General features: G+C 30.3%; 2 protein-coding genes across 5 annotated transcripts; one reads left to right on the forward strand and one right to left on the reverse strand.

Moving 5' to 3' along the window:
- Positions 1-98: 98 nt before the first annotated feature.
- LOC122714209 (disks large homolog 5-like) lies at positions 99-11,347 on the forward strand. 4 transcript variants are annotated; one of them, XM_043935366.1, is made up of 13 exons: positions 101-864; positions 1,493-1,510; positions 1,869-2,016; positions 2,129-2,477; positions 2,582-3,001; positions 3,185-4,273; positions 4,364-4,928; positions 5,205-6,311; positions 6,506-7,532; positions 7,638-7,879; positions 7,953-8,182; positions 8,392-8,611; positions 8,706-11,347. In XM_043935366.1, exons 1-13 carry the CDS (start codon positions 822-824, stop codon positions 8,810-8,812), a joined length of 5,565 nt encoding a protein of 1,854 aa, XP_043791301.1. In that variant the 5' UTR covers positions 101-821; the 3' UTR covers positions 8,813-11,347. The 4 variants fall into 4 exon arrangements, with proteins under 4 accessions (XP_043791302.1, XP_043791301.1, XP_043791299.1 ...); XM_043935364.1 differs by having other exon boundaries at positions 102-117; positions 759-864; positions 4,364-6,311; XM_043935367.1 differs by having other exon boundaries at positions 99-864; positions 4,364-5,498.
- Positions 11,348-17,141: 5,794 nt separating this feature from the next.
- LOC122714186 (protein spaetzle 4) lies at positions 17,142-25,249 on the reverse strand. The gene is made up of 6 exons (XM_043935320.1): positions 25,097-25,249; positions 24,753-24,931; positions 19,550-19,705; positions 18,634-19,431; positions 18,336-18,458; positions 17,142-18,252 (listed from the first exon to the last, which is right to left on the reverse strand). The coding sequence occupies exons 1-6, from the start codon at positions 25,124-25,126 to the stop codon at positions 18,012-18,014; spliced, it is 1,527 nt and encodes a 508-aa protein (XP_043791255.1). The 5' UTR covers positions 25,127-25,249; the 3' UTR covers positions 17,142-18,011.
- Positions 25,250-26,900: the final 1,651 nt, after the last annotated feature.

Below are 26,900 nucleotides of genomic sequence, written 5' to 3' on the forward strand. Positions count from 1 at the left end.
GATACTAGCGCCGCAAGTAACAAGCTCGTCCATAAAGTATGTTTATTATCGACAATGCGAAACAGACTGTAGTGGCGGAATGAAAATGGCTAATTGTCAGGTTCGTTGGTGCAGCAGGTGAGCGATCAATTATCGTTAATATCGGGACATTAGTTGCTTCGGGATGAACGGTGCGCAGTTTGTAGCGATCTGAACGGCTGAAATCAGTGAAAATTGTGTCGATTTTAGTGTTGTCGAACGAGTTAATGGATTTTCTGAAGAGGTGCGTGATCAAGATTACCGCTGGAAGGCTTGTTGGCTCCTTTTTTTCTACAGTGATAACAAGTTTTCAGTTTGTTAGAAATGAGCCAGCCAATGATCATTACTCGTCTGGCTTCACTCTTATACGGGAATCAATAACCTCCTAGAGGGAAAAAAGAACGGATGCGACGCGGTCTCAAAACATTGAGACACATCAGCAAAACGTAGATTAATTTATTACGTCCATTCAGAAAACATACGTCCACCCGTTGTTTCTCCCGTATCAGTAACCGCGCGGAAAAAAGTGATGCATGAAAAGTCTCGATATTACGAGGCACGTGTTTGTATTGGAGTAAGAGCTGCTCTGTGTGTATGTGTGCCAGGTGCACTGTTGCATCCCTCTGATGAGCGCCATGCACCGTTTAGACCATAGCCATAATGTCATCCCGAAGGCTACTTCTTAGTAATTCACAAAGGGTTCACTCTTCCGTGAAGTACAGCGCATGGATACTTTCCAGGCAATACCTAGCACGTACCTTGCTAGAGAAATATTTGTGGTAGATCCTCGGTGAATTAAGAGTATGGCTTCTGGTGCATCTTCCTTGGATAGTGCTGGAAGTAGTGGTAAGTTTTTAATTCTTTATATTATATGTTAATATATATTTATATTGATTGTCCTATATCTCTTACATATATAGATTTAGGTGGAAAAAATGACCTAATAATATTGATGCTATTATAAAGTTTTTTATTTTAATTTCAATCTTTAAAGAAAAAGAAAAATAATGAAAGCTATTGTGTTCTGTCTATTTTTAAGAACGGAAAAGAGATATTTTTGTATGAATATTAATATATATTTAATGGATTTCATTATGTTAGAATAAATTTATATTATGAAAATTCATTGTCAAAAAATAGTTTTATATTTTTCTTTAAATAAAAAAATAATGTGATATTTAAGTTAACTAAATTAAGTTTTATAATTTTGAATTTAAATAGAAAATTGTAATTGATATATTTAAAGAATATTTATTTAATTTCACTTTACAAAAAAACAGTGAATCATGATGCTTACATGCGTGACATAGAGTTTCTTTCCTGGTGAAAGCTAGATTTCTGATTATATTCTGTTCTATCAATTGTAACAACATAGTAGATACTATATAAATATAATCATTTCACTCTTATATTTTTAGTGAATCTTATATTATACTTATAATTGATTATATTTTTATTCATTATTTTTTTGCAGATGGAGCACTCAATATGGGTAAGATTAATATATGGAAAGAATGAAAATTAATATTAATCAAATTGTATCGTGTATTGAATCACTTTTTGTCACAGATATTTTATTATTAAAAATAAGAAAATTATTTATTCGCAATAGATTATATATATTATAATAAGTTTATTATTTTGTGTTTTGTTAAAATGTGTGTTTAATCCATATATTTATAAAAAATGCAAATCAATTTTTAACACAATTTAATATCTCAATTTAATGCACACTTTTTTGCACTAGTATTACTTTTATACGTAGAAATCCACTTTTTATATTTAATTGCATTTTATTTATTATTTTGCAATTTGCATTATTGGATATAATTTGCGCGTATGGCATGCAGAAAGAGATAGTGGAGGCTATGGCAGTGTCGGCAGTCCTGTCGGTGGGCCTGAATGTCGTAGTGATTATGATGGTTTGCAAGCTCAATGTGATCAAGCCATGCATCAGCTTCAGCTACTTAGGCATAAACACTCCGATACTATAAGACGGTTTGTCCTGGTTTTGCTTAATTGTTTGTGTTACTCTGTTTGATGTCTTTTATAGAAAATATACAATTTGAACAATCATATATTTATTTAAATAATGTATTTTAAAATATAGGTGTGAACATACTATGAAAGAATTGGAATACTATAGAGGACAACATATAGCAGTCATGAATCAGCTAGAGGCAACATCACAAGAGAGTTCCGCACTGCGGGGCAAATATGGAGATTTAGTAAATGATAAGCAACGCCTGGATCGGGAAGTTCAGGCGTTGCAGAAAGAAGTATCCGAATTACGATGCCAAAATCAAGAAGTTCTTGTTTCTGATGCTAGTAATAGTGACACCATGAATCAACATTATTTATCTGCGCTTCGAAAATATGAAGCCGTTAAAGATGAGTATGATGCCCTTCGAAAACGGTACGATGATTTAATATCGTCACATTCATCGGCTGTTAATAAGGTATGTGCGTTAATTTTCGGAATTCATTGAAACATGGATGTGTTTTAATGCAGACAATGATAATTTTTTTTAAACTTTTTATTTTGTTATTTGATTGATAATAGTTGGAATTATCGCAAGAAGAAGCTGCTAGATTAAAAAAACAATACGATGAAATTGTTCAAGAGCGTAATAGTGCAGTACGTGAGCGTAATGGTTTAAAACAACAGTGTACTGCTGCGATTAGGCAATGGGATATTGCATTAAGAGAAAGAAATGAATATCGTGAAGCTTTAGCCAAAGTACAGCAACAACATGAAGAGGCAGTAAAAGAAATTAATCATGCAATGGTGCTACGCATGAAGGCTAGTAAGGATATGAAACGATTAACAGAAGAAAGAAATGCTGCATTGCAAGAATACAGTTTAATTATGGGTGAAAGAGATACGGTACATAAGGAAATGGAAAAACTTGGTGATGATCTTACACAAGCGTATACAAAAATCACTCATATAGAAAATCAGAACAAGCAATTCATGGAAGAGGTAAATTTATTTAAATTATTAATTTATTATTTTTTAATTAATTTATTTAAACCTGGTACATACATATTTCTTATAGATTTTGTATTGGTTTTAGTTATTTATATGTTGTACATTACTTGCTACTGTGTGTACTATTTTTAAATTAATGTTCTGTATTTTAATATCTGCTCTTTTTATTTTTAGAAAAAAGCTTTATCCTATCAAATAGAAACTTTAAGAAGAGAAATTTCATCCGCTTTACAAGATCGGGACGAAGCTTTAAAACAATGTAACGAATTACGTCAAAAGTTTGGTGATTATTCTGAAGGTTCAAATAGAGATTATAAAAATCGTATGGAATTACATTCGTACAATCGCGAACGTGATAATTCGAGCAAAGAAGCTGAAAGAGAAAATAACACGGCAGATTATACTAAACGTGATAAAGAACGTATGGATAATTTGGATCAGGCAAATTTGGAGTTAGATAAACTTAGAAAATCTGTTGATAAATTGCAAACGGAACTCGAAGAAGCCTTACAAGAAGCAGAAGTATCAAAACGAAGAAGAGATTGGGCTTTCAGTGAAAGAGATAAAATAGTTTTAGAAAGGGAAAGTATTAGAACTCTCTGCGATAGATTAAGAAAAGAACGTGATCGTGCAGTTTCGGAACTAGCGGGTGCTTTACGTGATTCTGATGATATTAAAAAGCAACGGAACGAAGCATCGAAAGAATTAAAGGATCTCAAAGAAAAGATAGAATCTGGCGATCATGCGTTAAGAGCAAGCCAGTTTGCACAAAGCTTAGTGCATGCACACGATTCGGCGATCGATACTGATGTTAATGACTGGGAAATTATTCCTATTCATTTGGATCTTAGTCGACTTTGTCTAGATTCTGATCGTGATTTGGGACTAACACTAGTTGGAGGCCGTGATAATCCATATTATCCAAACGACACAGGAATTTATGTTGCTCAAGTAATATCAGGAAGTGCTACTGATGGTAAACTAAGAGTGAATGATTGCATTATGCGAGTAAATAATGTAGATTGTACATCTGTTTCTACACGTATAATTATGGAAACTTTACGTACCTGTTCGGGGGGATCGGCTACATTGACGGTAAGAAGACGGCGTTTGACCAGAAGATCTTTAAGGACAACTCAATTGTCCGTTGGTTCAGTTCCTCATGGTATTTCTTTGGAACTTGGAGTATATATTTCAAAGATTTCACCTGGTAGTTTAGCTGCTAAAGATGGCAACCTTGCTGTTGGAGATAGAGTTTTGAATGTATGTCTTATAAAAATTATTTTATATTTATTTTTCATTTATTTGTTTGTTTAATATTGATTCGTTGAACGTTTCTTTTTCTTTTTATAGATCAATAGTAAACCAATGGAAGGCATTAATTCCAGTCACGAAGCAATGGCAACTTTGAACGACACGAATACGGATGTGTTGACTATTACAACTTTGAAGGGAATACCATTGCCTTCGGCAACTAGTTCTGAAACTATGACTATTGATGGTAGCTTCGGCACTGAAAAACAAAAAATGGTGAACAGTTGTTCTCAAACAGAGCAAGAAAGAATATTGTTGAAAATTCCATCAGACGATTATGAGAGAAGGCACGTTGCTTCGAACTTTGGCGATAGAAGTATATACAAAGTTTCGAAATCGGTTAGTAGCGAGAAACCAAGTGGAATTAGCAATGCTTGGGACAATATAAGAGAGAAGATTGATATAGTACGGGGACGTAAGCATAGCAAAGATCGGGAGGAGAAGAAGAAACGGCATCGCAACTCGAGTCCGAATACTTTTGAGCAAGAACAAGATGCAATAGCCGAATTAGATTCAGTGATAGAGAGTTATCACAAAAAAGCAAATAACGGAGTATTGAAGCGAAGTAAACGACGCGGAACCGAAAAAGTTGAAAAAAATGGAGGTACGTGGCCGAAAGCCAGAGGTGGGCCTCTGATTCAGAATGGTACTGGTACCATTTTACATTCACGTAAGACAAAAGAAAGATTGCCCTTAAGTGTACTCCTCAATCAACCACCAAAGTATGAAAGTTACAATTATAATCGTATTTCTAATCCTATCCCCTTGACCAATTTTTCCAATGTCAACAATCGGCATACGGTTTATAAATCTGTAGAAAAACCATTATCAAATTTCCTTAAAACCGGACCGTTATTTAGTCAAAAATCCTTTACTCCAGTGGTGCAGTTCAAAGATATACCGATAGATAAGAAACCAGCAACCGAGTTCGAGAACACGGAAAATAGGCTCAGTTCTACCCTTACACCATCCGAAACTAGTATCGACTTTTCTGTGAAGTCGGTTAATACGGGAAAAGATGTAGAATATTTTTCAAAGAAGAGAGCGCAAAAGTATACACCTAGCAACGAGAGTCAAGTAGACACGCTACAGCATAATAGAGCGCAATCCCAACTTTATTCCGGGGCTGGATCATCAACTTCCTCAACTAGCGGCCCGAGACAGCAATTGACTGGTAATTTTTCATTTCCTCCCTATACGCATTCGCATCCGCATCCCCATCAACAAAATTCTCTACCTTCGAGATACCCTTCCCCGCCCTCTTTGCCGTCTGCACAGTCCGGGGAGTCGATAGGACTTCCCGATGCACGATCTTATTGTTTCGAACCTTCGTATAGCCCCGGCCCGCAAACAGGATTCGGGCATTTGCACACACCCTCTGTAGATTTGCATTATCACAAATCTCGCGCTCCACCGATTGGCACTACATACGATGTATCAGCATACACGCATGGCTACGAAGGTGGAACATTTCCAAGAAAAAAGGAAAATCAACGTTTTCGAATACCATCAAATCCTAGTGTGACATCAAAAAGCAGCGTGGGTAAATTGTCTACCGGCAGTATAGAAAGAACTTCAGAAAGAGGCAGTCCAATGCCAACATTCCACGTGGAAGTGCTTAGCCCTGGTACAGGAGGCGGAAGTAGCTCTGGTGGAACTATTAGAGGAAGTAGTAGCAATAAAAGATCCAGCATGCCGGATTATTGTTACTCTCAACCAAGGCCAGCGCCGGGAGAACTTCGCAGAGTTCATATAGACAAATCAGTCGAGCCTTTAGGTATCCAAATTTCTTGCTTAGAGAGCGGCGGTGTATTTGTTTCTACTGTTAGCGAACACAGTTTAGCGTCCCAAGTCGGTCTTCAAATCGGCGATCAATTGCTTGAAGTCTGTGGTATCAATATGAGAAGTGCTACTTATCAACTTGCTGCCAATGTGTTACGTCAGTGCGGTAATTCCATTACGATGCTGGTGCAGTACAGTCCAGACAGTGAGTACAGTGTTTTGTAAAAAAAAAAAACAAGTAGAATATCCCTATCATGAGCTGCACTTTATATCAATTTTTTTTTGCACTTTTATACGTGATCATTATTTCTCATTATTGCATGGTTTCTATTTTAACGTAACTGTCGTACTTATATCTTGTTCTTTTTTTTTTTTCTCTCTCTCTCTTTTTTATAACAGAATACAATGAGTTAGAAGAAGGTTCCGCTTCTTCGAGTTCATCAGAAGCTGGTGGTGCTGAAGGAGGTAGTCGTAGTGGATCGCCAACACCGTGCAATAGTCCTGAAGCTCCTAGAAAAACAACTATTGAGCCATTGGAAACTTCGGAACCTGAGCGTGATGCTTCTAGTAGTTTAAGTACAACGCGCGATGCTTCTAATACTTTAAATATTATGCGAGAAACTTCAAATACTTTAGAACCACCTCGTACTATTCGAGAAAGAGATATTAGAAATTCTGCTTCTTTGGAAGTACCGAGTACGCAACAGAGAGAACGAGAAATTAGAGCATCGGCATCGTTGGATATTAATATCAGGAAACCGGAACTTCGTAGTTCAGCAACATTGGATAATATGCGTAATTCCGCAACTCTTGATACGTTACGTGGCACTGCGAATACTCTTACACGCGCACAGCTTAATCAAGCAGCGACCACGTTACAACGGCAAAATGCTACCGTAAGAAGCCCGACACAAGAGGAGCAAAATCGTAAAAGCCCGCCACCGAGTGAACCGAGATATCTTTTCATCGAAACAAGAAAGTGTTCGAATTTAGGTATCTCGCTTGTTGGCGGTAATGGTGTTGGAATATACGTACATTCGGTACAACCAGGTTGCCTCGCGGAAGACGCAGGATTACGTCCCGGTGACCGAATCTTAGAATATAATGGCGTTGATCTCAGACAAGCGACCGCAGAACAAGCTGCTTTAGAATTGGCTAGACCAGCGGATAAAGTAACACTGATTGCTCAATATGTACCTGAAAGGTATAACGAAGTAAAGGATAAACCTGGAGACAGTTTTTATGTGAAAGCAATGTTCGATCGAGTAGGCGAAGTTGGAGATAGCCTACAACTTAGGTTTAATAAAGATGATATTTTATACGTTGATAATACAATGTTTAATGGTACCCCGGGTCATTGGCGAGCTTGGATAGTTGATCAAACTGGAAGAAGACAAACTTGCGGTATAATTCCAAGTAAATTCAAGTAAGTTGGAAGAAAAAAAAATTTAAGATAATCATTTTATATCATGTTATATATTTTTAATGTATGTGTTATTATTCATGTATAATATTATTCATATATTTTAAGGGTCGAAGAAGAATTGCTTTTGCGACGTTCGTTAGGTGATTTGGAAACTGATACTACTAGAAGAGGTAGCACAAGTGCAAGAAGAAGCTTTTTCCGTCGGAAAAAACATCAACGTTCTTCCAGCAGAGATAGTAAAGAATTGTCACATCTTACAGGAGTAAATTTGGGTTGGTATAGTGATAGTGGAACATTGAATGAAGACACTCTTCCGGCAAGCTATCAACGTGTTGAACGATTAGATTGTAAGTATTTTTGATCGCACATCGATACTTATGATTATTTATTTATCATTAATTTTATTTTATTTTTATACAGATCCAGCTTTAAGACCAGTATTGATTATCGGACCGTTGAGCGAATGTGTAGTAACAAAACTATTACAAGAATTTCCAGGACAGTTCACTAGATGTCTTGCAGAAGCAATGCATTGTTCTCAAGCAACGCTCGAACAAGGTTTACGTGATTCTCTTTATGTGGACTACAGAAAAAAAGGAAGCTATTTCGAGTGTACTACAGTGCAAGCTGTGAAGGACATCTGTGAGAAGGTATTTTTTTATCGAATGCCTATAAAATATTGATAACGCTATTTATAGTAAGAGGTAATAAACACTAGGTAAAATACCTAAAAGTAGATCATCTAAAATTTATATAATTCTTTGGGTTTATTTATATTTCTTTATTATTATTTTTATTATTATTTTTATTAAAATATTGTTATATTGTTAAAATTTTATTAAAACATATCTATTTATAGAATACTCATTGCATTTTGGATGTTTCAATTGCATCGATTGAACGACTTCATCGACATCAAATCTATCCTATAGTTTTGTTGATTAAATTTAAAAGTACCAAACAAATAAAGGAAGTAAAAGATTCCAGATATCCAAGCGATAAAGTTAGTGCCAAAGTTGCCAAGGAGATGTATGAACAAGCATTGAAATTGGAAGCTGAATATAGGCATCATATTTCTGGTAAGAATATTTATCAATTAAAATTTCTATGTATTTTATTTTGTTATAAATTCGCTTCATTATTATTCATTATTATATTTTTTATATATTTCAGCTGTAATTCCAGCTGGTGTAAATGTTGCGTATATATGTACGCAAGTAAAAGCTGCGGTAGATGAAGAGCAAAGCAAAGCGCTTTGGGTTCCCAGAGGGCCTCCCTGACATTTAAGGGGGGGTCCCCACAAACCGCAGTGGAAATCAATCTAAATTCCACCAGGGGGCCCTTACGCCGTACGATTGTACAAAATTGTTACAAGTTTGTTTTTTATGGTCTCTTATTTGTCTCGATGGTATACAAGAATTTCGATTCTTCTTTTTATGGTTTCATTACTACGATTGCTTCAATAATTTTTATCTATTTTGTTATCGTAATTCAATTATGCAAAGATTAACATGTTTTTTTCCTTTTCTTTTTCTATATCTTTATTACATTGAAGTTTAATATAAATTACAAATTTTATTCTAATCAGTTTTTTTATATAAATATTTCATCAAATATCTAACGATTTTAACAAATATTTGACACTAATTAAATAGTACTAATGTTTCCTATAAAACTTCGCGAAAAAACATAGTATGTGATGTAACTTTAGCTGGTTTTATAAGATTTTCCTTAAATCGTTAAATATGTTCAAAAAATTATTCATATTTCAAGAAAGTGAAATATTTTTCATGTCTGCTTCGAACCTCGATCGATCATAATTTCTCAGTTAGATATTCAGTAATGTGAAAACTTTTTATTACAATTGGCATGAGACCATAAATGAAACGATGTAGCAAGTAAAAATATTCATCGTACTGTGGCCCATTAAAACATTTGGTGGATGAATTCGTAAGATTCCTTAGCGAATAAATTTCAGCCAATCGTACTTGTCTGATATTATTAACCCCTCAGATCACTATTGTACAGAATAATTTCGCGTAATTAGTATTATTGTACAGAAAATGTAATATTATAAATTAAAAAAAGTTACTTATTTGTATATAATTTACTTACAAAAACTTATGGATTATATGCTTCTTAATTTTTAGTTTAGACGAATCTTTTAAATTTAAGTGATATTTTAGTCATATTGTTTTATATATATATATAAATAAATATATATATATAAATAAATAAATAACTATTTATAATCCATTTGTTGAAATTGCGCGACAATCGATTTGAGGGGTTAATATTTTAAGGTTTAAGATCGAGGAATTAAAAAATGTAAAGAAAATGAATATGGAATTGAAAAACAATGGCTTGTTTCCGCCATTTTTTTAATTTGTAAATATCTAAAATGATAATAAGCAATAGAGATATTCGTGACACAGACTAACTCAATATAAAACGCTCGTAACAAAATATATAATGAAATGCGTTTACTATACATGAAATTGCTTTTTTACTTCTATAGTTTGAATTATTTTATGAATTTATAATATAATGATGTTTTTTACAACCGACTTTAAGGCGCTTTATAAGGTGCAGTCATATTTTGAAAAATATATAAAATGCAAGCACGTATCATTACGTATCTACATTCAGAATCTAATACATATTTTATATTACATTTTTATAAAGAAAAAAAATATAGTTTTTCTTATTACAATTTTAAAAATTATATTTAAATTGTTTCATTCTTAGTTTTTTTAACATTTTAATAAATATAATGAATTTTTTTACATTATTTACAATATCTGAGGTGTAGATATGTACAAGTTTCTTATATATTATCGGAAAAAATTAAGGGTACGTTTAAGAGTACCAAGGAATAAATATTAAATTTAATCATAAAAATTTATTATAATGTTATCACAATGCTTCGATACTTAAATTATATAATTTTCTCTTCTATTAGAAGCCTTTTTGATTTTAAAATGAATATTAATGAATATTATTTAAATCAAGAAAACATTTTGTAATGAGAATCAAGAAATTAAGATAATTTAGAAAAATTTTTATAAGTGTCACAAATATAAATGATTGTCCAGTTTTGTACGTACAGAAAGGATTAAATAAGAAAGACAAAAAAATTAAAGTTAAACATTGCTTTTTGTAAAACAAAAATTTAGTTTTTTAACAAGACAATATTTAGGCGTAAGTTATCAAACTGAGACCAAAAATTTAAAGGATACTATGCTAATTCATAAGGATAATTAAATTTATTCGTATCATTATTATCAATACGTTTAATGCAGAAATATAGATATACATATACACTTTTTGATATATTGCGAAATCAATAATATCAAATCGATTATGAATTTCGTAATACAAAAAGCTCGAAAAGAAAAAAAAATATATAAATTACAAGAAAAATGCCAAATATGTTTGGCAGCAACAAGGAATTATTGTTTCACATCCAGGGTAAATACTCTATAAAAAAGCGATGGCGGACAATCTAAACATTAAAATTAGGAATTTATTAATATAATAAAATATTTTTCAGGAAAAAATATTTAATTTTTATTCTTTTATAATTAGTAGGAAAGATATTATAATAATGTACGTATTACGTACATTTAAACATGTATTGTATATATTTTTGTACACACATATGAATCTTAAACGTTATACACGTGTGAAATGAAATATATAAATTATTATTTAAAATCGGCAATTTTAACTTATATTTTATACGATGATATTATGCGTTGTGAAATACAGTATATTTTCTGTAACAAATTTATTTTTATAAAATTGTTTTTTGAAATTATTGTAATTGTAAAGTATGGAAATTATTTTCAGTAGAACTGCTAATAACTTTCTTTTTTGATATTTGTTTAATGTAAAATAATTAATTATAAAAAAATTAACAAAAATGTATATATATATATATATTTGTATATATTTTTTTTTTCTTCTTTTTAATAGATATATAATATATATACCTATTAGAAATGTGATTAAGAAATAAGATAAACACAAAGTGCATTATTAAAATGAGATTTATTTTGTTATTCAATTTATATTGAAAATAAAATTAATGAATATTAAAAAAAAATATTTAAATTCTTTATGTTCTTAAATATTGTACTTCTTCATCAAAACTGAATATAATGTAATTATAAATGCAATTATTATTTCGTAAAACTTTTTTTAATTAGAAAAAAAGATTGTAAATATACTATATCGATCCAGATTCTTTAGAGAGAACTGATAGAAATGATAAAACTTACATTTTACATAAGAACATTGTATAACGGGTAAGATTCATTTGTGGAGAGTTGCAAAAAAAATGCATCTTTTATGTTCTCTTCCAAAAGAAACTTTTTTTCCAAATAATCTAATGTAAAAAAAAAAAGAGAGAGAGAAATATTGTTGATATACATAAATTAAACATAATTTTTGATTGAGTGAAAAATTAAGATAGGTCGAGGGCGAAGTATAAATGCCAAAAATAATACGAGAAAGAGAGAAAAAAAAATGAGCAGTATCGAAGGAGGAGGGAGAAAAGATTAATTTTGTATTAACAATTATTTTAAATCACAGCACTGTGATACATGTGTAACTGCTTCGATGATGACATATCAATTTCACAATCCTTCTACATTATTACTATTATACATATACGTACATAGTACGAAACTCATATTTTGGGCAATACTTATATATATATATATATACTATACGTAAATGTTATATATATATACATACATATATATTTAACTACGCACTTTTACTATTTTTCATAAGCACGTGATTCTGATCCATTTAATAATACATATACAACTGATGCGCGCAAAGATACGAAAGGAAAATGAAAAATATATTCTCAATTTTTTTATTCAATTTACTTTCGAAATAGATAATGTTCGAATGGAAAAATTTTTAAATGCTCTCAACTATTTACAAATTTATAAAACTTAAACAGGATATATGTACATATAGATTTTTTTTTTAATTAAGAAATATTATTTGAAACAAATTTTTTTGAACGAAAACATAATTTCGTTGAAAATCAATGATACAAATTTACGTAAATTTAATAAGTGTAATCTCGAGATACATATAATAGAAATATTTTAAGACGCGCGTGCTAGATCATAACATAACAAGAACATAACAAATAATTAGGTATACGATAATAAAACAAGCATTGATTACTGATCATTGAAGCGTTTATGGTGATATATATATATATTACGTGGACGAGAAACAGAGCATGGCGATTGGGTTTGAAGAATGCGCGGATACAGATCGATGAGTTCTGATAGCAATTTATTCAAACGATGATCGCGACTAGTCTTCAATAGTATTCTATTTCCTATTAACGAATTTCTCCTCGCAGTATCACTATCTATGTTCCGATCGAAGTTCTATCGTCTTGATATCTCACGTTATATATCCATGCTCTATCTTTATATATATTTTTCTATATTCTATTTGTATCGTACGTTTTTTACGTTATTGCGGAAAAAAACATTAGTTTACTTACCGATTTTTCATTTTCAAACGTAACAAAGAAAGGCATTGGTTCTTCTAAATTTAAGGTTTAATTTTTCTCTCTAAATATCAATATTTATTAACCGGGCATGTAAACTGTCTTCTTCGTCTCTCTTCCTTGTCGGTAGAACCGTCTCCGAATCAAAGTATTACCTCATCGATAATGAAATTCATTTTTCTTTAAGAAAAAAAAAAAGCTGTTGTAACAAATGTAACAGTGCTGCGAGCTTAGTTAAATCGGATTTAAGTATTTTTCAGTGCAGAATATCCAGATAGTCGTCGATAAATAACAGTTCGTTCGTTCGTAAAGTTTAAGTTCTCGTGTAAATTTTTAAATATTTGTGAATTATTATTTATATATAAAAAAGTTTCTTTTTTTTCGAAGAAGAAACAATGAAATATAATTGTGAAAAAGAAAATCGTGCGCTGAAAAGATCGATGAAAAGAATAGCTAATATTAGAATTGGAAGAAAATTTTGTGAAAAAAAAGTTAGGTTACGGCAAAGCGGCATTTCTAGTTCTTCTTTTAATGATCACGTTTCTATCGTTGTCTTTTTACATACACAGAGTGCATTATTATAAAATGGAATTGCATAGTTGCTAAGCGCAGGTTAACCTAGACTGATTTACAAATCAATCAATCATCAATCAAGTCTGTGTCTATTTTGTCGGAAATAAAGTTGGGGAAAATTTTTTTTTTAATAATTATTGAATAACTAGTAGAGAAAAAAATATTATGCTCCATAGGTTGTTGAGATTTCTATTTACAAGTAAAAAAATCGGAATACACGGTTGTATCGTTTATAAAACGCATTCACTGCCAAAATATTTATTTAACTTTCTCGTTATTATTCTCGCAGATGAATTGTTCATAGAGAAAGTTATATAAATAATTTAACAACAGAGTAATAGAGTAAACGTACATATTGCAAAGAAAAATAATAAAAAAAAAAGAAAGAGAGAAAAAAAAAACAAATAAAATAAAATGCATCGTGGTGGGAAAATTATTTTGTAAAGATATTATTGTCGAATGTAACGAATGTTTAGGTTGAAAAGGAAATTACTACATATGTTTAGGTTGAAAAGGAAATTAATATAATTACAATCGATAAAATTCGATTGTAAATAATTTTTTTTTTGTTGAATAATGTTATATTATACGCGTAATATTATTTAAATAATATTCATTAGTATGTATTTAATAATATTATGATAATATAACATTACATTTTATAAATGTATTGTAAATACGTATGTAGCATATTTGCGTAATGTATTATGGATTGTATAAAGAGAAAGTTTCTTCGTTTTTTTTATTTTTAAGCGAATCTTAAATGATTATTTTTTTTATCTCGATTGATTCGCAATTTGCCCACTAATGCTTCCACGACAAACACACATAAAAATTATTCACACGTATGAAAGAGAATCCCCTTATTAAGTTATTACTTTTTAAACTTATTTATTATTTATAGTTAAACCTTAATATAATATCAGCAATAAACTTGATCGTTTATTCGCAGAATATAAACGTGTTTTCTTGTTTTCTTAAAGTGATTATCCAGCATGTTCGAATCGTTTCGTTTATTTTGCATGTTTAATTTTATATATATATATATGTATATTTTTATTCTTTATTTTTTTCTGTATTTATAAAACATTACAATATTATTTACTAATAATTTTATTCTGTAAATGGAAAATTACACACTAACGAACGAGACAGAGAAAGATATATTAGAAATATTTATTTATTATACAAAATAATTTTTTTGCATTTTCATCATTCTAATCATTAAGGTTGTAATCAAGACGTCCAACATTTCCACTATCGATCGATACTAATACCGTGTAATGTATATTTATGTATAAAAAAAAAATTATTATTCTTTTCTATTACTTATTTCGACTTTTCCCACCAATATGCTTTCTATACATAAGCTTTAACAGTGAATGCGTGCATAACTATTAATATAACGTTTCTATATGTGCTCGATAACTAACTAAGTGCATAGCACAGATATGGCGATTGTAGCATTTTTTCTAGCAAAAAAAAAAAAAGTCTTTTTTGTTAACAGCATTGAACAGATAGGATATTTCAAAAATCTGTGATCAATATATCGACGCGTATAAGCAGCATGAAATTTGTGATTGTATTAAGATGCAAATATTTTTTATACGAATTGGTGTATACGCTCAGACGGTACGAGGGACGAAATTAGCGGTTAGAAATATTCCGAATATTCGGAATGAGAGCAAATCGCAAGTATCGATTGTTCATTATCATTGAGCATTAATTTATTCGAATGTGATGTAAATATTAATAACTTTAGAAAAATGAAACTTTATTAATTTTATTTTTCGAGTTGTATTCAATTTTGAATTAGAACGTTATACAGTACGAAAAATTTATGACGTAATTTTATGAAAAATGTAATTTTATTCTGAAAAGAATTGTTTGAATATTTTTCAGGGATTATTTTATTTATACAATCGCATTATTTAAAAAAAAAGAAGGATTCGATTTACAGTGTGCGAGTTTCGCTTGAATTTTAAATAAAATTCAAGTTGTATGTATAGCTCAATAATTACGTATGCCGATATACCGTACAACCGATAAACCTGACACACGTTCCAACTGTCCAAGTTTCACGCTGTTTCCTGTTAAAAGAAAAGTAAGTCTTCCTATATGTCTATTCCTGCCACGCGCATCGACTGCCCCGAAGATATTTTTAAAAGAAAAACCTTCATGACTTTTCATTCGACTTTAATATGAATGTATACGTATGCAATAATGATAACACTATTTTCACGCTCGGTGAAATCCTTACTATTTTTGAAATCTTTTACCGATCGTATGGATTGAACATGCCACGTGTTAGTATATCACTTGATATCGATTGATTTTTCAACGTTATAGCGAGTAAAACGAGAAAAAAAAAAATATTGCAATCGTCAAATATGATACAAATTTAAAGGAATTTATAACACTTTTGGTACGAAAAATTACGATAATATTGAAAAAATTTAATTATACAATAAAGATAGAAGTTGCCCTTATGTGCTTGCGTGTACGTAATAGTAATTAATATCTCAATTTAAAATTTATTCAATTCACAGTTAGTTAAATAATATATACGGAAAATTACGATATATTGATAAAAAAAAAAAGTCTGTCGGTCTCTTCAAGAATCTGTTATATATATAATTTGTAATTTATTTATAATTATTAGAAGAATGTGCAAAACATGGTTTTTTTGCCATTCTAGCGACTAATTTTTCAATTATCCAAGTACATTGTTTGGAAATAATTAACAATATATAAAATACCGTATTGTGTCATCTGATCCCCTCCCTCTCTTTTGCAATGGTTTTGATACCAAATGTTCTAGCTCGTAATTTATAAATACATATATACTTCTATTTATAAGCATATGTCTTTTAATATGATACAAACAACTTAACAAAATACATATATTGAAATATATGTGTGTATATATACATATGTATATGTGATATGTACATACATATATTTGAAATGCGATACAGATGATACAATCTTTGTAATATTATGATATAATATATATATATGTATATGTGACACATTGATTAATATGTATGATGTAAGGAATGGATTCGGTGTATTCGTGTGAGGTTATTACGGCAAACACGTGCGAATACCCAAATATCGACGTTCGTTATTGTTTGTAAGTCTTCTTTCTTGTAAAACGTACAAGTTGTCTTATGTAAGAGAGAAAGGAAATAAAGTCGAAGTTCTAACGAAAAACTTTCTCATTATTTTCATCATCCAAATAGATAAGATAAAATAAGATAGAAGTAATACACAAAATTCAAGATTATTATAATTATATAATTTTATAATTTTCACTTTCTTTTAATAATAACAAAAATTCCATAATATAATAATTGTAACAGTGGCAATTATTTGATCATTTTCACATTAATCTTTTAGTTACAAAACATGTAAAAATTCGCATTCTTATGAATAAATAATTATACTCTTATGGTTGTTAACATTATGAATAATTATAAAATATGGTTTAGTGTTACAAAATATATAAATAATGTTCCATTACCGAGATTTACGTTACATGTTACAAATGTAAATAATAAAATCATATTGAATAAATGCAACAAAGATATGGCTTATAATATAGTTTCGTTCACGAGCCTTATTCATTTGTGATTATTTGTAAAAAAATATTTAACAAGCATTACATACGCAAGTCTTAAAATATGAAAATTAATATTATTCTGTAAAGAAAAACGTGACAATCAGATTATTCTGTAAAGAAAAAAATTGAAGACAGAATCAAAATATAAATATTATATTTCTTTAAAATTTTTAATTTATAAAAATGTTCATTAAATAATATTAACAATAATATTTTCTGATTTTACACGTTTGTCGATTATGATTGTTTAAGTCAACTTTTGACTTGTACGTGTAAATATCTATACAAATATATAACAACTTAATATCTATCAAATAAATGATAATATAAATTGACATTTATAACAATCGAGGCACCAGTTTACTAAAAAACAATATATACTTCTTTTCATGAATTATTTTTTTCATCTTATTATTTATATTTACAAAATATAACGCTACAAATGGCTATGGCAAATGGATTCTATCAAACAGAATTTCTTCCTTGTTATAAATAACAATAACGAAGACTAAATTTCTTGACTAGGCTGGAGCCATTCATTCAGTTTTTCAATAAATTTTAAAAATTCATAAATTAATATAATAATTTTTCTCCGTTCTTAAATTACATTTAAGATTCATTTTATTATATCCATTAATCCAAATAATGAATTATAAAAACAAAACATTTACGTTTTTCACGATAGTGTGTATGAAATTAAGAGAAATTTCTATCGACCAAAAAATTAGTTTCTTTATGTGTATCGAGGTGATTGTACTTTAATTCGTTGCTTCTGAGTGCGAGGAGAGCGTGATGTTACGCGAAATTCAAGAGGCAAATCGTAACAACGGCAAACGCAGCAACTTGGAAATTTAAACCAGTCGCTGAAAATACCACGGCATTCGTTGTTCGGGTCATAAGCTAATAATCGATGAAGTCGATATTGTTGCTCGCATCTGCATCCATCTCGACAGTACATCTGCTTGTTCTCGTGTCTTTCCATAAACAAAATTAAAAAATTTTTTTAAAAACATTGTCCAAGAATTTATATTAAAACAATATTTTAATATAAACTTACGTGCATTTCTCCCAATGAACGTATTGCTCGAAGGGATAAAGATTCAAAAGTGCCAATACTTCTCCTCGTGTATTGTTCGCCCAAAATGGTGCAACCACTTCCTCCTTTACAGGACAAGCATTCCTGAAATATTTTTATCATTTAGAAAAAATGCAAAATAATACATCATAACTATATATTATAATTATATTGTTTCTTTTTTCTTAATCTTAATTATACTCATCGTGAAAATTTTAATTTTTCGGACAAAAATCAAACATTTTTGGATCGACATACAAACAAAATAAACGACATTTACACTCCTCGAAGCTTAAGAACCGGTTGTTCCTGTTGATCTTTCGCCGCGACATCCTGATACAGCTGGCCTTCCATAGTCGAAACTTCCGGCTTATTCGGTCGATATTCTGGTCGTGGCCTGAACTCTTGTTGCTCGTTCGAGTTGGATGTCTCCTCCTCTTGAACGGTCGTCTCTTTCGGCGTCGCGAATAAATCTTCGCTACCATCGAGTTCATCCGGTAATTCGGTAGTACCGGGAAAATTCATAGTCGTCGTTTCCTCTATGTTGGATTCAGAAACCTCTACGACCTCGCCAGCTTCTTCAACGACCTCGTCTATTCTGTCTATTTGCTCGGAAATTTCATTGATACTGAAATTTTGCTCTTTCACTGTATAAGAACTTGTGACTGTAGGCGATGTCGTTACCTCGTCTGACGAGTTTTTCTTTTCCTCGTTCGTGCTATTTACCAAACTTGTCATCGAAGGAGTATTTCTCGTAGTTGATTCACGAACAGTGGTCGAAACAATCGTGGAGGATATAATCATTGTCGATGAATTTTCCTTGGTAGACGAAATGGTAGTTGTCGGTGGCGAAGTAGTAGTTGTCGTCGTTGAAGTCGAAATAGTCGAGGTTCTCTCCGTTGGTCGAAAATGAGGTCTTGTGTATTCGCTTAATTTTGGAAATTTGTTTAATCGTTTTGCAACGTTATCGTTGAACGATCTACTCGTAAAACCTCGTCCCTCGTCCCTGAATTCGTTGTTCAATTTTAAATCATCATCCGCCTCGAAATATTCGTAATCGTGACTGTACTGGTATTTTCTAAATTGTCGTTAGATAAATAAATAATCGATTAAAAAATAATATTATAATAAGGAAAAGATTATTCGAAATATTCGTATATTATTGGGAATCAAATCTTTATAGATATTTGACTTACCTATGATCATCTGAAAAATGATGATAATAATCATCGTATTTTAATTCTATATCATTTCTCTCAAATTCTGCTCTTAATACGTTAATATGTCTTTCGTCACCATACATGCGCCTCATTAATCCTTGATTCTCTTGTACAAAACGACGAACTGCATGCCTATATAATAAAATTATATCATAAATATATCGAATCTATTTCATTATATTAATATCATCATTATATATTATATATTACAACACAAATGAAATTTCGATTGAAAACACTTTCTATTATTTCGAATATTTCGTACTACATATCACAACAATCATATTTCGAATGAGTATATTCAGTATCGAGAGTAAAATTACATCGCTTTCTCAATATTCTAGTAGTTTTGTCACGTATGATTTTAATAATCGAAGCATACAGTCTATTTAAAATTCATAACGAGGATGAATTCATTTGAAACTTTCAGTAGAAGTGAGGTATAGAATAAACATAACATTTAATATTGCAATATTGTGAATAACAGTTGGAATTTAAACTAAATTTCAATAACAAATTATAAATAACTATTCGTTTCATATATATCACCACGTACATATATAAAAATATGTTTTACAAAATCACTGTCTTAAAGATACACTACAAAGCCAAAAAAATCTATATCTTTCATATTAAGGATATAATATTCTAATTGTTGACAATATACAATATATGTCGATAAATTAGAGAGTGATCAAAAAGTTTCCGAGAGTAACGCCATCTCGCGTTTGGATCGCAGAAGCTCCGACTTGTTACTAGCATAGCAGAATATACGAGGAGGTATGCGAACTGTGTGACGTCACAGACAAGGTACGCAACATTGTGCAAGAAGGACAGAAAGAATCTTTAATCACGCCGTATGGAAAATTTATTAATTACTCATTTTCTACTTAAAATTTCTGAACTTTTAAGCTTGCATCTTGAAGCTACAGCTTTACACAAGTTTCTCGTATCAATTTTAATATGAAATTCTTTTTCATTAATTATTTATTAACAATTAACGCGTCATAGGAATTAATACATTGAAGACGCCATATTGAAAATTAATTAATAACTCGTTTTCTAATAAAAATTTCTGCACTTTTAAACTTTTATTTTGAAGTTAAAATTTTAAACAAGTTTCTAGTGTCAATTTTAATATGAAATCCTTTTCAATTAATTATTTATTAACATATTAATTTATTATCATTTCTAATGTATCGAGACGCCGATTCGAAAATTCATTAATTATTCATTTTCTAATTAAAATTTCTATACTTTTAAACTTGTATTATGAAGCTAAAGCTTTAGCAAAGTTTCTCTTATTAATATTAATATGAAATTCTTTACCTTTAATTATTTATTAACGATTAACTTATCATAATTTCTAATACGGAAATTCAAGACATCAGTTTGAGAATTAATTAATTATTCGTCTTCTAATCAAAATTTTCTGCACTTTTAAGCTTTTATTTTAAAGCTAGAGCTTTAATCAAGTTTCTTCTATCAATTTTAACGTGAAATTCTTTTTTATTAATTATTTATTAACGATTAATGCATCGTAATTTCTAATACATTTAATAAATAATTAATGAAAAAGAATTTTATATTGTAATTGATACGAGAAACTTATCTGAACCTCTAATTTTAAAATACAAGTTTAAAAGTGCAGAAATTTTTATTAGAAAACAAATAATTAATTATTGTTCAAGTCGGCGTCTCGATGTATTAGAAATTACGATGCATTAATCGTTGAAAAATAATTAAAAGAAAAGAATATCACGTTAAAATTGATACAAGAAACTTGGTTAAACTTCTAGATTCATGAAATAAGCTTAAAAGTGCAGAAATTTTAAGTAGAAAACGAGTTATTAATTAATTTTCAATATGGCGTCTTCGATGTATTAATTCCTATGACGCGTTTATCGTTAATAAATAATTAATGGAAAAGAGTTTCATATTAAAATTGATACGAGAAACTTGTGTAAAGCTGTAGCTTCAAGATGCAAGCTTAAAAGTTCAGAAATTTTAAGTAGAAAACGAGTTATTAATTAATTTTCAATATGGCGTCTTCAATGTATTAATTCCTATGACATGTTAATCGTTAATAAATAATTAATGGAAAAGAATTTCTTATTAAAATTGATACGAGAAACTTGTGTAAAGCTATAGCTTTAAGATGCAAGCTTAAAAGTTCAGAAATTTTAAGTAGAAAACGAGTTATTAATTAATTTTCCATATGGCGTCTCGATGTATTAGAAATTACGATATATTAATCATTAATATAAATAATTAATAGAAAGCTATTTCACACTAAAATTGATATAGGAAACATGTCTGAACTTCTAGCTTTAAGATATGAGTTTAAAAGTCTTGAAATTTTAAGTAGAAAACGAATAATTAATGAATTTTCTATGCGATAAAGTAAAAATGCTTGTTATCTTTCTCGCACAATGTTGCGTACCTTGTCTGTGACGTCACACAATTCGCATACCTCCTCATATATTCTGCTATGCTGGTAACAAGTTGGAGCTTCTGCGATCCAAACGCGAGATGGCGCTGATGTCAGAAACTTTTTTATCAACCTGACTTATCTATTTGATTAAAATGTATTTCATCAATATTTAAGAATTTAAATGTAATGTAATATTGTAATATTGTAATGTAATTCACATAAAATGTAATGGTATATACAATAATAGTTTCTACAATATATAAAAATGTAAATATATATATACATATCAGAGAATCAAAAATAGAACGAATATTGCTCGTTATCATCTCTTGAATTTCCAAAGACATTTTCTCAAAAACAGGATGAAATAGAAAATTAATTATTGGCGATACGATTGATAATTTGAATGTTCTACTTTATCCTGCTTTTAAAAACATATCTTTGACATTTAAAAGATGGCACTAGTTTTCAATTCTTACTTTCTTACTCTGTTTTATCCTATTTTTGGAAGAGATATTTTTGATACTTGAAAGATGGCGCCAAAGGTCAATTCTTGCTCTATAACTCTTAATATTTTCTATTCTTTATTTTTCGTATTTTATTTGCGATACATTTTATAGATGGCGCTGATTTCAATATTTTTAACCTATCTTTGCTTTCTCTCACTTTTTGTTTTTTTATTTTTTTTTAAGCGTGATTATAGGCACCGTATGTGATCAATTGAATATATTTTCATTATTTTCTTTTCGAGGAAATAATTATCTTAATTTAATATAAATCTTAATATAAATCTAATTAATTGTAATATAAAAAATATAGATATAAAGATATAAATAAAGATATAGATTCTTAATTTTATAATATAATCTTAGAATAACAAATACCGATCGATTACAGATAATTATTTAAAATTTTATAATGAAATTTAATTATTTTTAATTATTATTAACATTTCAATTCTGTACCTCGTAATTCAAATTATATATAAATTTCTAGCATTTAATATGAAATTGTGAAAATATTGTTTCTTTTTATATTTTCTAAAAATATGATAACTTAAAGATATAAATATGCAAAAGTATATATAAAAGTAAGTATAAAACAAGACAATGCATCAAATTACATAATTAGAATTAAGTAAAATGATGAAAAAATGTTTAGTTCCTGAAAATATATCAAGAAATGGAAATAAAGATAAAGATAAGTATAAAGTATAAAACAGGTAAGTATATCAAACTCCATAATTAGAATTAAGAAAAACGTTAAAAAAATGCTTAGTTTCTGAACATATCGTAGCAGAAAGAGGTAAGTATGTAAAGGTAAGTAAAAAAATAGGTAAGTATTAAAAAATGTTTACGTGTCACTTTCTTTCAAATTATATTCTCCTAATACAAAATTTTGAAATCCGGTCGAAAAATTGTATCGAAACTTAAAAATTTTAAATTTCGAAAAGGCGGGAAAAATTTCGCGTGCCACCTCCTATATTATTATATTCTCCTATTACAAAATCCTAAATTGAGACAAAAATTTTTGTCGGCCAAAATTTCGACAACGTATTAGGAGAACATAAATTGAAAGGAGGTTGCTCGAAAAATTTTTCCAAGAATTCCGATTCCAAGAATTTTCGCTCAATTCCACGAACTTTTGCTCGAGTTTCAAATTTTTGACTTTTAACAGGAGAATATAAGTTGAAAAGAGGTTGTGTTTGAAAAGTTTTTCCAAGAAATCCGATTCCAAGAATTTTCGCCCAATTCCACGAACTTTTGCTCGAGTTTCAAATTTTTAATTAAGAATATAAGTTGAAAGGAGGTTGTTTGAGAAATTTTTCCACGAATTCCAATTCCAAGAATTTTTATGAAATTTTATATATCTATTTATTCTATCATTTTTTTCTTCAACTATCAAATTTTTGACATTTTTTTAATTTTAGAAATATTTACTTTTTATATACTTACCTTTTACTTACCTTTAATTACGATTTTCTTTTTTTGATATTTTTTTTTATATATTTTTTTATTAGTTTTCTTAATTTTAAAGATATTTATCCTTTATACTTACCTTTTACAACTTTTTGAAATTTTAAACGTTTTTTCAACAGTTTTCTTAATTCTAAGATACTTACTTTTATATACTTACCTTCTCGTAGTATTGAATTTATCATCTTAAGTATTTCTCCTTTTTTTGATAATATTAAAAAGAATTTCAAATAAAAATTGAATGTTTTAAAGAGATCATTATATTTGACGTAATTCATTTTTTTATAAACGAATGCATAAAAAAATTATTAACTTTTTTTTTTTTAATGAGATTATGCATTTTAATGCATTTACAGCTAAATATTCTCTATGAAAAAGTACTGAGTCATGCTAGTCGAAAAATTACTAATTCAAAAGATATTCTATTATTTATTAAATAAATGGTTTTTTATGGCTAATAATTTTTTATAAAAACTCATATGTTATATTTGTTAATGTACACAATAACGTATATTCTATTTAAAAAAATAATTTGATCTTCATACTATTTCTACGCATTCATTTATAAAAAAAATATTACTTTATATTATATTCTTTTTAAAATCATTCTCTTTTAACCAAAACATTATCTAATATTATTAAATTTCTTTACGATATTTATATTTCTAACTTAATATATAATATCTAACCAGATATTATATTTCTAACTTAAGCCTTCATTAATCCTTTTGTTAAATATTTCGTTAGAAAGATAATTCTGTTAACTTACCAAGGATAAGAGCTGCCAGCTATTGTGCACCAGTTTTGCCGTTGAAAATCACAAGGAAGATTCGACAATCGGGCACGACCAGCCCGAGAATACGGTTTAGTACAAGCCGAGGACGCATCGTATCCGAAAGTGCTTGGTCCACCACCTCCTTGACATGTTACAAGCTGATATACGATCACCTGTGCAAATTTACAGAGAAATTTCGCTCAAAATCCATTCCGTTTCGATTAATCTTCGTCTTGTCGTCAATTGACACGAATCATGATTCAATTAAATTGTTAAATTGAAATTATAATCGTAACACCTCGATCACATATGAACGGAACGAATCGAATATCACTCACCTGAAAGACGAAATGCACGATCACATTCATAACTCGCGTTTGATTGACGTTTAATCCACAGTTTGGACCTGCAACCCGTTTAGGTCCGAATATATCACACTGTTAATCGACAGGAATCTGTTACAGAGGACGAAAAGTTCGTATAATGTTTCTTCTTTTCTTACATCCAGAAACACTGCAGCAACGTTTCAACGAGAAAGAAATATCCGCTAGAACTATCGCTGTACACAGATCACGATCGCGAAAAAATTGGAAGAAAGAAAAAAAATGGCACTATAGGTTACACGGCCATTGATAGAAAACATGGGTGCAGCGTTTTCTATGTAGGAAAAGAGAACATGGCACGAACTTTTCGCCCACAATAGCGTTTTCACTGGCGTAAAAAAAGAACAGAGGCTACATGACAGCACCTCCGCGCGCGAAGAGGACGCTTTCATTACTGAGCGTGTAATCAGCCGGCGTCGCGTGCGTTGGCAAAACTGGTAAAAGTACTTATACAGCGGCAAGTGTCCTCTGCGTGTATACGCGATCGCGTTCGACTCGTTCGGTTGACCGACAGAGTTGGAGGGAGAGGCTTAAGAAGAAAGGAGGAAGAGAGAGCACGTCCAGAGGCGAAGAGTAGGTCACTAAGGAATGTACCGTTACATTTCGGCCCATCGATGTGTGTCACGGGGCTCCGCAGTGACGTAGCAAGGGCTCTCCTAGCCGCACACTTCTTGCTTAACATCTTCTATATCTAACCTAACAAGTCCAATCGCTGAAAATAGCAATATTGTTCCGAACAACTAGATGCGCCACTGGTCTATGTTGCCGCCATTCGCTTCTTCTCTTCTCTTTAAATCGCCATTTGCGCTGCATCTCTCGATATCTGCTTATGTCCTTTCTCTTTGGCATCGTTCTTTTTTTTTGTAAACGATCGATGCTCGAAGAAAGTACGGATGAACACGATCCCCTCCATCGATTTCATGGCTATCTCGAAATGGCTCGCTTTGTTTACGTACGATCAGAACAAACTATTTAACGAAACTTTCCGCATGTTCTACTAACCTCAAAACTACTGTCACTTGAAATTTCTTTCATTGGATTTTTTATTTTTTTGTTTTTTGTTTTTATGCAACGAAACGTTCATAAACAAAACGTTGAAAGTGTAATGCTTTCGTTGTCGCACAAATATAGATACGAATTATGATAATTGAATCAACAAACTGTTCCCAATATACTTGGCATTTAGCGTTATATACGTTCAGTTGATTTTTATGGCATGGCAGTTTTAAACGAATAAATAAAATTGAATACACGATACATTTTGCGATAATCATTCTTACTTGCTCACTCATATTCTGTAAGCAAAATTCTGCTGAGTTTTCTCAAAGATGTATCTTTTAGTTTAAATAATTTTAGCCTAAAGGTAAAGCAGCATTATACCATTCCGTTAGGTGAATAGGATTGGATTATTGGAGCATCGTTTCGTCCGATTACTAGTTGGCAAAATACCAGTTTGCCGTGGTCGCTGGTGAACGCAGATACTGGTTCTTGCATCTTCACCTACAAGTAGAAAAGAAAGCTGTTCGTATCGGAGTGCTCGCGCGCATTCTACGCCATTAGTGATCTTTGATTATGCTACAATTTCTGATAAGCGTTGCCAATTCTGATTACCGGTCATGCGTAAACTCGCTCGAATTTCAGGGAACTAGAAAATGTTGAACGCTTCAAGGCATGTTCTAAAATGATACATCGAATGCATGCTACCATCCAGTTTGCCATTAGATTTACATTATTATTAGATTTAATTCGATGTGATTTT

The sequence above is a fragment of the Apis laboriosa genome, unplaced genomic scaffold (genome assembly GCF_014066325.1).
Source record: "Apis laboriosa isolate Shangri-la unplaced genomic scaffold, ASM1406632v1 scaffold28_cov147, whole genome shotgun sequence".
In the NCBI taxonomy this organism is placed as follows: Eukaryota; Metazoa; Arthropoda; class Insecta; order Hymenoptera; family Apidae; genus Apis; species Apis laboriosa.